The 14,165-nt window shown below is 36.1% G+C and overlaps 1 protein-coding gene across 1 annotated transcript; it reads right to left on the minus strand.

Moving 5' to 3' along the window:
* Positions 1 to 1,212: 1,212 nt before the first annotated feature.
* Positions 1,213 to 13,301, minus strand: LOC132168883 (uncharacterized). Its single transcript, XM_059579966.2, has 15 exons — positions 12,894 to 13,301; positions 11,575 to 12,244; positions 11,190 to 11,502; positions 9,085 to 9,231; positions 8,881 to 8,969; positions 8,642 to 8,734; positions 7,594 to 7,720; positions 6,785 to 6,849; positions 6,528 to 6,699; positions 5,759 to 5,953; positions 5,593 to 5,640; positions 3,616 to 3,768; positions 3,379 to 3,461; positions 2,227 to 2,342; positions 1,213 to 1,642 (listed from the first exon to the last, which is right to left on the minus strand). Exons 2-15 carry the CDS (start codon positions 12,171 to 12,173, stop codon positions 1,560 to 1,562), a joined length of 2,283 nt encoding a protein of 760 aa, XP_059435949.2. The 5' UTR covers positions 12,174 to 12,244; positions 12,894 to 13,301; the 3' UTR covers positions 1,213 to 1,559.
* Between the last annotated feature and the right edge of the window lie 864 nt (positions 13,302 to 14,165).

A 14,165-nucleotide genomic window follows, 5' to 3' on the forward strand; every position in this document is an offset into this window, starting at 1 on the left:
TTGTTTCAACCGACGATAGGTCTTACTCTATGATATATCTAAATAATCAACATTTCATATATGAGTTCACGAACTTCTTAGGATTTAGAGTAAATGTTAAATCGTCGTGCACATACATCATTTGTAATGACATTATAAACAAATGATGATTCACGTGGTCCTGTTTGGTGTGACATAACCCTGTCTATACCCCAATATATTAACCTAAAGCCTTTCTGCTTCTCATGACCGAAACAAGTCATTTGAGGTTTAATATGTGATTTAGATGGAGTTCCCAGTTCCATTTACAACTACGAACAACAAGTATTATAAGTTGCAAGGGCCTTTGAGTATGATGTTATGTGATACCCTCACATCACTCAAATACAATGCATTTTAGGAATCTTACATACTTATAATCAGATAATACACAATCACATATATGCCATGCAAAAATAAGTGTATGTCTTTTGTTCTAATCAAAACATTATCCAATCAATTGGAATTTTAGACACCATTCTCAACACCTATTACTTCTTCTGAAATTGGGTAATCGCATGTGAATTTCTCTCCCCCCAAAATCCTTAGCGGCATCCACTATGCTTTGGCTTGTCCCCGCTATGGTATTGGTATCTTTCTCCGCCTGGGTAAGATTCGACGATGACACATACACCACATCGTAACTCATATTTGATTTTTGGGCTACCAATCTCCTTACAACTCCCACCAACCCAAGACTCGTCATAACTTTTTTCTTTTTTTTTGTTTCTGTACCCACTTAATACTCGACCCATCTCAAGCTGCTTTAGACGTCTGTCAATTTCGTTTTTAAAGGAAACCAAAATTAAAAACTTGTAACATCTCACATAAGTTATATTTGTAGCACAGACAGGGACACTGTTCGTTCCCCATTTTATCAAGAAGCTTGATTCAGTCCTCTCCCAACTTTAAAACTTGTGACAAGTAATTATGTTTGGTTGAAAAGGTTGATGCTTAAACTACTAAGGAGGAGTGCAGAGCAGCAGAAGGCTCTTTCGTTCTACAGCCACCAGCATGGTTTTTGACATTATTGGTCAAAATGAAATACTGGACTTGGGTGGTAGAAATAGCAACTCATTCATTGTTTTCCACATTTCCACCAAATCTCGTCTTTTAATTACTTGTCAAATACCAGCTTGTATCCCATATCACTTCAATTTTCCATTTGCGTAAGTCGGAATCCAAGGGCACCAATTTACAAAATCAAACACCAAACAACATTTTATTGCTAGAGAATTTTATGCCACACCTCATACAAGACATATAACACAAAAGTCCATAACTGTATACACATACCTCATTTTCTATATATTGATTTCATTGCAGTAAGGAATGCATCACTACTTCCTACTGCTACAACTGCAAAGAATCTTTAAGCTTTTTCTTCGGTTCAAGGTGGGGTGGGCATAAAGCAAAAATCTCATAGATATTGAGACAGTCACTGTGTCCCCAAGTACATGCAACATGTGCTCCAACCAAGCTGCCAATGCAACCAGAAAGATAAAGCTCTGATTAATTAAATGGGGTACATACATAAATGCCTATGATTTCCCTGCTTCAGCTGTATCAGCATCTTCTATTTCGCTGCCTAATTTGACGATATCTTCAACTAGTATCTTTCCTTCTGTTGCAAAGAAAATGGCAAAAGTAGTTCTCACATAAGAGTGGTTATAATGAGGTTTGAACATCAATATGAATAATGAAAAAATAAAATAAAAATTCATATATGTGAAAGCTTTTAGACATTTTAATGAAATGAATCATTGCAACTTTATTCGGCAATTGAAACATGTTAATATTGCACTTCTTCCCCACTAGAGATTGTCTTCCCTCTTTTTGTGCTAAAAAAGAGAAATAAATAATTTTGAAGTTTTTTCTTTTTTTTTTTGGGGGGGGGGGGCGGGGGGCGGCGCGGGGAGGTGGTTGTAACAACATTAATCTACAAAATGAAAAATTCCATTAACAGCTACTTATGATGGTAGAGAATGCTTTCATCTCCACATGGCATTGAACCCCTCATAATTCATATATAATTGCATCAAAAGAAAATATAGTAAATGAGAGCTGGCATCTCTAAAAGTCCGCCTGTAGACATTCCTATTTAGTTGGAACACTTGAGACATGCTGATAGACATTTACGATTTACATTTATTAGGTGAAGCGAGGATGAGAACCAGAAAAGGGAAGAAATAACCTATTGCCACTGACCTTTATCCTTGGAAAGGTTGCTAATAAGTTCCTGAATACCCTCCTTGTCCAAGGTGTCCTTCAGGTACATTGCAGCAGAAGCAACCTCCTCAGGTGTCACTTTCCCATCGTAGTCCCTGGCACAAAAATGACAAAAATAAATTGATTTGAAAGAAAAAAGAATAGATGGTACTGAATTCTTAAGAAAGAGGGTAATGGATGTTCACAATTGTTTTGTTGTCAGGAGTAGACTAAACACTTATTTGTGAACTGCTGGTGGTAATTATCTTTATAAACATAGTGTCAGGAAATGAGATGCATATGCAGGAGGATTCAAAAGTACATATATACCAAGTGACTAAGAAGACTACAAATTACACTGGTGCATTATAGGTAGGAAGTAATGATCTTCTTGAGGGTGAAAGAGTACACTTCTTAGGAAGACGGGTGATGTAGGAAGATTGATACTAATACATGATTTTGCATTTGCTTGATCTAGCACAGGAGGTGATATATGATATATGTTCAGCACAGGCATTAAAAACTCTCAAGTGTTGGAGCCTTATTTTAGGAGACTCCCAAACTATGAAATAGGATAACCGGTATGTATTCAAGCTTTGACTCAAGTCAATAGGAGGAGGTGAATTTGGAGTTGCATCGGTAGAAGTTTCACTTTAAATTTCTATTTTACTACAAGTTGACTGTTCCAGGAAAGTTTCTCATCCTACGAGGTTTCGTCCCCTACATCTCACCTGAGGCAGCTTTAAGCCATAGGAACAATCTTCATAACCAACAACATGGTTCTTTAGTGGACCAGTCTAAAATATTTTATTTTCTATAATTGAAGTTCTCAAGTAGCAAATTATTCATTTTCCTGTGACTTACATACTATCTAGACAATGCAACATATGCATTTTAATTTTGGTGCTAGGGCGTAAAAAGTACTTGATAGGCACAAGGTAGAGTAAAAAAAGTAATCGGGCATTAAGACAAGGTATGCCTGAAAAGCTCGAATACCTGTACTTTGTTCCATAATTATATATGAGGGATAGTCTAAAAAATCCTATATGCACGCATCATAAACGTGTACATAAGTTACGTGTACATAAGTTCTGTAGCAAATTCAACATAGCATCGACTGTCAAAAGATATGGTTCCGAAAGGGCAACAAACCTGTCAAGCAGCCGCCAACGGTCTCCAATTTTTGCATCAACGTCATCAATTTCCTTTTCAAGCTTGTGGAGCATAGCATCAACCTGAAACATGAACGTCCAGTAACATTTTTTGTAACTTGCCACTTGCACATAGAACGCATACAATCAAAGGCAGTAACTAAATACATCAGCTGGGACTAAAATAAAGACAAATATTTGGAGGTTCATAACTCAAGAATGGTTGAAATGTCATTACCCTGCCTATAAGTGCTGAAGAAACCTTGTGACCTACACCTGTCTCAGTAGCAGCATGGTCACTCTCCTCCTCCCTGGCAGCTTTGTATGCCCTCTTAGCTTCTTCTTCACCATCTGTACCCTCTTTCTCCACGACTCTATTATACAGCTCTATCTGGAAATGATAATAGCAACAACAAATATAACCAACAGAAGAATATACTGAAACAGATAGAAGGTTTCAAAGGAGAAAGGAAGACCAAATAAAGTTTGTATATAGTACAGTTGACAACAAAATTCAAGGGGAAATGACACTGCCATGTCGCAGTGACCTTTGGATGACATAGCCACTGCTCAAGATATACATATGAATTTAAAATAAAAGAGAGACATACGTTATGACAGAGAGGTTCAAAGTATCATTTTATTAATACGACAGATTGTCTCCAGTAATCACCTCCAGTAACAACATACATGGAGTTCATACTCAGAAGACAAATTTCACCAAGACCCTTCATGGATGAGGAAAAGAAATATCAAATGAAAAAAAGATTAAGAAGAAGATTAAAAAAAATCATACTCAAAAACTATTTTATTTGCAAAGTCACCATTATCTCGCAGCTACCAATCATTAGATGGCAGCTATTACTCATGGTTTTGTTAAAAAAATGTAAGGCCCATCCTCTGCTGTAAGTCGCAAAACACAATTGGGAGGTGGATTTGCCGAAGGCTTTCTTTCTGCAGCATTTGTGAGTCGTGTTTCAACTTTTCGGTAACGGTGATGATGAGGTTCGTGGACTTGAACTAGCAATGAGAAATTGAGAAATGCTTCTTTGCATTCTAGCATCTATCTCGCGTACATATCCACTGAGTTGGCGTACTCCATCCACTATTGATGGGTTTTATTTTTTTGCTTTATTAATTAAGGGTGGATCGAGCATGCCATCTCAGCGGAGATGGACACCAGAATGCAAAGAAGCATTTATCTAAAAAAATTATATCAATTCTTTTTGTAGGGGTTGAGGAAATTAGATAGTGATAATTTTCCTTGAAAGGATGTGTGGTGTGTGCAGCCCTTCCTAGGTTGCCTTTTTTGGGTTCACAATAGCTCTAAGAAAGATTTTAATAGTGGATAATTTGATCAAGAGGAAGAGAGTTGTTGGTGCTATATGTGTAAGTGTAATCAAAAACTGTGGCTTATCTTCCTCATTAGGCACTGCCCGTGAACTACTAAGAAGCTCAAGAAGGGTAGAAAGAAAAGGTCCCGCTTGTTTTCCTGGGAGGGTGGTTCCATTATGTTTAATGTGGTGGATCTAGATGGCGCTAGGTTGTACAGCACTAGATCGAGCTTTTATCCCTTAGACTAAAGACACTGTTTCTGAAATGGATTGTTGCCTAGTTATTGATCAACTAAATATTTGACTCTTCAATTAATTTATTGGAATTCTCACTTTGAGTCAACCGTTTTTCTTTGTCTCTTTGTTCTCTTCTATTATTTTCTTTTCCTTCCTTCGTGAGTTATATACTTCTTGTGTGCTTGGGCTTTGCTCTCTCTTTTTCAAACAAATGTAATAGTCAACTGAGAGAGAGAGAGAGAGAGAGAGAGAGAGAGAGAAAGAGAGGAAAGCATACAACATATGTCAGAAACAGAGAATATATATATATATTCTCTGTTTCTGACATATGTTGTATGTTTTATATATATATATATATATAGTGACCCAACATATGTCAGAAACAGAGAATATATATATATATTCTCTGTTTCTGACATATGTTGTATGTTTTATATATATATATATATATATATAGTGACTATTTTTGCATTCAAGATCATAAGGTGACAAACTCAAAAGAAAATGGAGAGATTGCTCTTTCTGAAAAGTGACGGTAGCAGCATCTTCCCTGAATCTTCAAATATAGATTTTGCCACTTTTCTAAGATCGCAATATTTAAAATGTATCATTCATAAGTCACAGATAGAAATTAGTTAGCTTACCTCCTTTTTGACAAGTCGCAAGAACTCTTCACGCTCCCTGCTTACTGACTAAAATGAGTGGCAGAGAAAGCAAATCAAGAGTCTAAGTACCATTGCACTAAAATAAAATAATAACAATAGTAAGACTAAGACAAGCCTTATAACATCAATTACTTCCATTCCTTACAGATGCTGATGCCAAAACAGCCAACGCACGACTGAGCTCACAAAGCTGCTCCACTTTCTCCAATGTTTTCATTCTTGCCTGTTCGTGTGCTTCCCCAGCCATTGGCGTAGTCATCTCTTCCAAAGCCACATCCTTTCGGCTATCAGCAGATTCCTTCATCTTGGCCTGCTCCTCCTCCTCTTCCTCTTCCTCCTCCTATATTTTAAAACAGTTACTCAGCAAACAAAGATCTTAGGATATGGTATACCAAAGACCTAAAAACTAAATAACCATAAAAGTTCCCGTGCAACAAAATGACATGCTCCTTGCACATTAATTGGTCTACAATACAGGAAAGCTCTTTTACATATTTAAATTACAATTGGTGTGCCTCAGAAGTCTTGGATGATGTTCAGCCAGATATGGCATATACAAAATTCTGACATTATCCTTCTCATTTTTGAAGGATGGCCCTCTTTTAATACAAGTTCAGAGAACTTAACTTAATAATTTATGTTACCTTAATAACTATGCCTTTTTGTTAAAAATTAAAAAAATCATGATGGGAATTTTATGAATGACATGGAGAATAAGGTTGAAGAATAACTTTGATAAGCATTAGTAACAGAACATCCAAAAGAAAAAAAAAAAAAAAATATATATATATATATATAATCTGCTAGCAAACTGAGTCCCCATAATACTAGAAAAGAAAACTAGAATACCAATTCTCTTGCCCCACAAAAAGCCACTGAACATGGAAAAGCACCTAAGCATAGTATAATCAAACCTTAATCAATTCCTCCTGCATTTCTAGGAACTCCAATTTCCTCCTCCTTTCTGAAACAGCATCTTCAGAAGGCAAAGTTGTCACTTGAACAGTATCCACAACTTCATCTGGCAAAGAGGAGATTGCTTCTTGAACAACTTCCTCAGGCCTTTTACCATACATAGAGAAGGCTCTGCAGAGGGTACAGACCACAATTAAGCAAATTTAGATGTGGTTGTGTCTTGAAACAAATATAAAGAGGTGCAGCATTAAGTTACCTAGAAAGAATCAAGAGGGAAGATGGAAGAGAGTGGTTAAGAGACAAATCCAACCAATCACGCAGCTGCAAACAGATATTACGACTTATACACCTGAATAAAGAGAAACTTTTCTTCTACCTTCTATAAGGAAAGCAATATAACAAAAATTGAAAAGCAATTGCTAAGTTTTCAATGGCATCCCCAAGAATTATCATAGATAAGTTATAGACATCAGAAGAGGTTCACTGACATAAATAAGTCAAGGTTGACTGCTTCTAGAAGTCACAAAAGCTTTTATTAATTAGCACACTTGATATATATTCAATGTATTAATGAAAAATTGTTCTCAATGCTTCAGAAAATTCTGTGTCGTATCCAGAGGACAATGCGAGTACAAGAGAAAGTCAATATTGGCCATTTTACATGAGTTCATTGCAAACATTCAGAAGTTTAGAACTAATTAGGTTCAAAGTGATATAATGTCATATACGCATGAAATTTCCTTTGTCCTCGAGGGTAATTACTTGCGAAGAGGTACAATAAAAATGCTGTACATTGCTTAAAAGAAGGTCAGGCATAGCACACAGTGAGTTCAGGTAAAGTGGCTACTTCAACAGCTCTGAACAGAAAACTATTGGGTCAATGCTGGCCATTTCAAAAGAACACGAGTTTCTGATAGATGCATGTAAGACCACGAACAGAGGAAATAAATTAAGACTGCAGATTTTGGTACTGAGCTTCTCATTCACAATCACAATCACCCAAAGAAAAGGCCACATTCATTTGTTAGCTCGTGAAAATAATGGATAAGATGTAAGAGCATGAACCTTTTGCCGCATTTCCTCCACTGAAGGTAATGCAAGCATTCCTCGATCTCTACAGGCTTGACGAAGTTCTGCTTCTGAAAGTGAATCCACACCCTCGGCTTGAATCAACTTATCATCATTCTTGATCCTGCCAAACTCAAAAAGTGTCATTTTTATAATGAAAAATTTCAATGTTACAAAAGTCTCTGAAGTTTTTGTCTACCCTCATTTTTAGCTTATCTTGAAAATCCTCAAAGTGGCAACACAAATTCTTTAATTTCAATGTATAAAGCATGAAAATTGGTTGTAACTGCATATGTGAATCTATTATTCATATGTATCATATTAAATTTTAAGGCAACTTTTTATAAAAGGCCCAACATTTTTAATATGTAATGATAAATCATATCAGGAACATGAAATATGCATAAAATGTAAACAAAAACCAAATTCAGGGGAAAAAAAAAAAAAAAAAATCATATAGACTACAAGAGTTTTTTGGTCATGATTATTTCCTTGGCATACCAACCAATGAACTTATCCACTGAAAAAACTCCCCAGAAATCTTTAGACACCAGAACTGTAATAGAAACAAAGAACCCACTAAAATTGCCTCCAAAAGAATTTCAAGAAAAATACCATTAGAAAGTTGATTCTTTTTCCCTTTCAAAGATAACAATGGTCTGAGAAACATTTACAACATTTCTTTATGTCCTTAATCTTCACTAAATAATACCAAGGCGAGTATCCAGTTCAATCTTAGTATGTAAAAAAATGAGCAAAGAGTGTAAGCAAATCGGCAACAAATCCTCGTTTTATAAGCAGATCGGCAATAGATCACAAGATATTTCACGATGAACCTTCTGTATGTGTAATAAACCAATAAGGCAAAGACCAATTGTGAAAATTCAGTGGCCCACAGTTAAAATACACTTTTCAAAGGCTTCCATGAAGAAGCTTCTGACCGCATAAGCTAAAAGCCCCATGTCCAGACCAAAAGCTACACAAGCAAGTTAGCCAAAAGAGACCTGCCCGCTGAGGGGGGGAGTGAAAACAAAATGTATCTTACTCTTGCAGTCTTTTCCGAAGCATAAATCGCAGATACGCATCTGTTCCATATGAGCTGATACCCATATATTTGCACATGTTTACTAACCGTGGCCTGCATATAGCAAAACACAGTTGCTTTTGTCAAATACTGCAGCGATAACAAAAACGCCAGTAACCCTAAGAGTTAGTTGACAGCCATGGGAGTCAAACTAAAGGGCAAAAGTACTACCAAAATATGAAGTAAACCAAAAAACCAACCTGCTGATGTTATCCAAAGTAAGCTCATCATTGAATAACTTGGCAAAGCCTAAAATTTCATCATTGGAAACACGGGCACCTGTTCTAACCTATTTAAATCACAGAAGATAAACAAACATAACATTTCACCAACAGGACACCGGTAATATAGAGTCGCTCTACCTCCCTTGTTTATTTGGAAAGGAAAATGTATAGATAACTTACCTTATTGATAAATTCATCAAGATCTTCTGCTGTCTTCTTAACTTCTCCACTTCGTGAGTTTTGGACTTCCATTGCCATTTCTTTCACTGTGTCCTGAAGAAACTTTGCATATTCTATTCTTGCATTAAGCCTCCTTTTCAAAGCCTCCTACAGGTTAGTCATTTGAATTGAGACCAAAACTCTCCTTAATAATGGGACAGCAAAATCTGACGGGGTACACACATAGACATGCATGCATATATCTACATATATCTATGTATGGTGTGTAAGAATCATGCTTACCCCACATCAAATCTCAACTGTTGATGAATGGAAAGATGACACACAAAGCAACTAGGTGCAACAATTTGTAGATATTCTAACTAACGGTTAAGCAACAGTGGTATAGTTAGTTTATCCTTCACTTCTCAAAATATACACGAAAGATTTTATTATATTACCTGATACATATTACACCAATATATACCTTGCTTCAGCTGTTAGGAACCATCATGTTGATCTGCTCGCAGCATAGAAATTAATGCCAACTAGGAAAAAATAGTTTATTGTTTTCATTTTCATCACTCTAGGCCTGCTCAGCCTTCTGTAATTTGCATACCTCAAAATCGATAAGTAAACAAGTCATTGGTTTTTGTATGACTAGGCCAGAAGAACCAACATTTTAAGAACTAAGGTACATGAAATATCACACTGTCAGTATTGCTCACTAAAACCCATTGAAATTTGCAGCTTGGGCAATACTTGTGCAAATTCTGATGGAAAAGTCTCTTGGAATCAATAGTTTGCCTTTACATCACACCACATAATATGTCCTGCAGTAAAAAGCTTTTCTTTTATCTCAACTTCCTCAACAAGGGCCTTTAAAATTGTTAAAACATCTTAGGACACCTCTTTCAAATTTTTGCATTTGATCAAATTTTTGTTAGCTTGTTGATAATCAAGAAGGAAAGATAATGTTTTTTTATCTCAACTTTCTCTCGGATAATGTTTTCTTCTATTTCTTCCCTTGTCGAAAATCAATATTGGCTACTTTGTCAGCGTTTTTAGCAAGTATTTTTGTTTTGGGGTTAAAAATTGTGTTTTGATGTGACATAAAGGTGAGAAGTGTTTTCTGGTGGGGTGCAAATTTGAGAAAAAAAAATGTTTTTTATTGAGTACACCTGCTTATTTTGAGAAAGCACAAACAACCATAAAGTTGACTCCTTGAAAAAAAAAAAAAAAAAAATGTAATTGCGTGGCCACTTTCAGTGGCTACCATCCCTCTCCTTCACTGAGGGTGTACACACAGCTACTCTATTTTTTTTTTTTTCTTTTAAATTGTTTTAAATAATAATAAGTTAGCTCCTACCATTGCAAAAGTTCAGCACCTATTTTGTTAAAATATGCTTACAAGGTGGGAAATTTTTTATAAAAAAGTGTTTTGTGTTAATGTATTTGAGAAAAGTGTGTTTTTAAAACTGAAAATAGAAAACAAAAGCACTTGGAGAATACCTTAGCAAAGGTAGCCAATTTTTTTTCCTCATATTTTTTCCCAACTCTATCTTATTAAACTCTTGCGAGAGCATTATTATATGAATAGTATCTTGGATGTGCTACGAACTGTAATATGATGTGTTCTCTCACTTAAACAGCAAGAACTTGCTCAAATGAAACCAATTTACCCGAGATAACTGCTTTAACATAACTAACTGGAGTAAATAAAGAATCCTTGCAACAACAAATAGCTTAACTCTCTCAAAAAGAATCCATTAGCAAAGAATATATAAAACGCAACATGTTATCAACTTTAAACTTCAATCCTGTAGTTACAGTATATTTTCAATAGAAAATTTGTAAAAACAGTGCACACAGGAACCCTATAAACTAAGATGTTTTGTCACAGAAAAATATCATGGGCAGTGACCTAGAACCACTGACTGGCAGTGGTTAAATATTTGGGCACCACCCTCTCATAAGGGTTATGAATCAGTAAAACTTTAAAGCGATAAACCAAAAGGGAACAGAATACAGAGATTGGTCCACTCACTGTCCTCCAAAACTATAAAGTTAGGAATCATATATAACTTAAAAAGAGTATCTCTTGGGACAGACATCACAATTATTACCTGTTCTTTCATCTTGTCCTGGAAAGTTGATGGTAACATGTTGGGAAATAGTTTCAGGAATACCGGCAGCAAGAACTCCATGAATGGAACTATAATAAAAACTGCAACAGGAACTAGCCTGAAAATATCAGCTGTGGTACGTGTGAGCTGCTGTCTCTCCCTTCGAGAAAGACTCTTCCCATTAGCAAGCTTCAACAATAACCTTGAGCTGATCCTAACATCAGCCCAAAGTAGTTTTGTACCCAACCAATAGTGCTGCAATGTAGATTTGAATTCATCCTTCCAATGGCGAAGCTTCTTAGCCCAGTCCTCCCTATGAGTATAATAACAAAATAAGTACAAAGCAAGTTGTTAGATCAAAGGCAACAGAATAAGATTTCTAGACCTGCTCATGGAGGCAACAGCTCTCAAAGCAGGACCAATTCCAAGAAGCCTGGTCCATACTCTCTTCATTATAGATTCAGCACTCTTTAGCGATTCTTGGGTCTGCTTAGCTTTTGCTTTGGCTTTAACAGTAGTCAAACCTTCAACTGCTTGATCACACTCCTCTGGTGAAGCTTCCTTTACCTTTTTAGCAATCTGTTGCCGATTCTCACCATTGCGACCAGCCCTTTCAGGTTGACTGGCTGTGGCTGTGGAAGCATAGCGAATAGATAATGAAATCCACTGAACTCCCAGAGAAGGAACAAAATCTGCCCTTCCAATTCCACAACCTGAAATTGGAAATGCGAATGAGTTCTGCCTAGAAAATCCAGCTGATAAAAGACCTGGTAATCCATCTTTGTTGACTGAAGATGAACCTCCTTCATTTTGATAATTAGTAACTGCAATTGGATGATTTGCAACCCAGCTTGAACTCAATAATTCATAAGATGGGGATGTACGTCCATGTTTGAAACTCGGGAAACCTTGAATCAAGCAAGTGGATTGATTCAAGGAATTGAATAGGTTTTTCCTCCTTCGCAAAATTGCTCTTGAAGCCATTATGACAATCTTCAGCCTCTATGCAGAGAAAAAAGGCAGTATATCTCATGCAGCCACTTGACTTAGCCAGCCTATATATACAGTGGTGCAATCACCCATCATAACCACATTATCAACAAGTAAATGAATTTTATATACTTCTTGAAGCTTTGATAAATTTAACTCAAACTTGCACCAATTCTCCCCAAATCATCAAATATGTGGTTCACTAACTCATATTGAACAAAGAAATTATAAACTAGATTTTCACATGGAAAAGGGGGGGAGGGGGGGTGGTGGAAGATTTTCTGTGCTTTTTCAAGTTTCTTAGTATTCATTACCCTCTTTTTGATTGCAAAGGATATAAATCTTAAAATTTGACTCTTGGCTCCCAAAATTGAAAAACTGAACTTGAATAAGCAAAGTGATCACTTAGGGTGTTGAGGATAGAAATATGAACAATAAAGGAAAAGATCAACAACGGTCAGAAACCAAATGAGAAAATGAAGAAAACTCCAAGGTTCACATTCCCTCTACAACATTGTTGTCCATGTACAGAAAAATTACATTCAATTCATACAGATTATGTCCCCCAAATTTCTATGTAGATCGATAATCCACAAGTACTTTTTTTCTTCATTCTCGGTTTTATCATGGTATCAGAGCGTAGCGTTGATTCTGAAAGAATGAAAAAACTCTGTTTCTTCAATTGACAAACAGAGTCTTTTTTTTTTTTCATACCTGTTGCACTTTGTTGCTTTTCTATTGCAGTGTCTCGGCAATATCTTGCCGTGTTTTCTCCAGTCAGATAAACGTTTGGGCTGTCCTCCACCCGTCACAAGGCTTTGCCCGCTCCGATGCTTCCTCGGAGGCCCTGCCCACCCCAATCCGCGCTCAACCCGTGAATTATTGGTGCTGCGGCGGCGTGTCCTACCACTCCCGTCGTAGCTACCGACTCACGATCAGAGTTTCTCCTCCTCCTTTTTCTTGGACTGTTACTGTTTGACACCAGCAGCTTCTGCCAGTTCCGATTCACCGCCGCTCCAGCACGTCCTCTTACTTCTTTGTGCGTTCTGTAATCGCACCAACGAGGAAGGAGATCACCTTTAATTCTGGGTTTTAGCTAAAATCTAGCCTTGTGAGAATATACTCAAAACCGAAACGTATATGAATATACTTCTCGTTTTTCTTTTTTTTTTTTAAAAATTTAATATTAAATTAAAGGTAAATTTAAAATTTTATAAAAATTTTAGAGCTATATACGTCATTTCATCTATTTTAACATTTGTTTAATGTCATACCCTAACATAGGGAGATTGATTGCATCAAATTAAAAGAAACCACCCGGTCCAATGATTTACGATAAAATTTTGGGTTTAAATCTCTTAAGGAAATAGGCATGTGTGCAAGAATCAGAATGAGTGTAAAGAGAATATTTTCATACTTAACTGTATATGTGTAGGTAATTGTGGTTAATTTCAAATATGACATCACCTATGATATTGCAAATATTTGAATCCGACTATGAAATACGGCCTTGTTTGGATGACACTTTTTTTGGATTTGTTTTGAAATTAGGTTTTTTCGATTTTGTAAAAATTTTTGGTTCAAATTTCTGGAATGCAAAAATTTGCATGTTGACCATGAAGTACAATTCTCATTTTGAAATCCTCATTTTATGTGAATTCCAAAATTGTAGGTAACATTAAATGTTAATTATTGGGTCCTGATTTTCACCCAAGTGTTCAATTATGTTGTCCTAACATGTTTCAAAGAAATGATTACCGAAGATCAACTTCGGCTTTGAAAAACTAGCAAACCATTACTTCATGCATGCTGTTGAGTGAGAAATTGTTTTTTTTTTTTTTTTAAGCAAAAATGTAAACTATCAAGCAAATAAAATGTGCATGCATACGTTTTGATATATTTTTGTTTTTTCTAACAATGACTAATAAATGCATTTTGCTTTCAATTGGGTGAGGTTAGGAAAGATTGCATTTGATAACGATCTAT

This window comes from Corylus avellana, chromosome 1 (assembly GCF_965113065.1).
Source record: "Corylus avellana chromosome 1, dhCorAvel1.hap1.2, whole genome shotgun sequence".
Classification (NCBI taxonomy): Eukaryota; Viridiplantae; Streptophyta; class Magnoliopsida; order Fagales; family Betulaceae; genus Corylus; species Corylus avellana.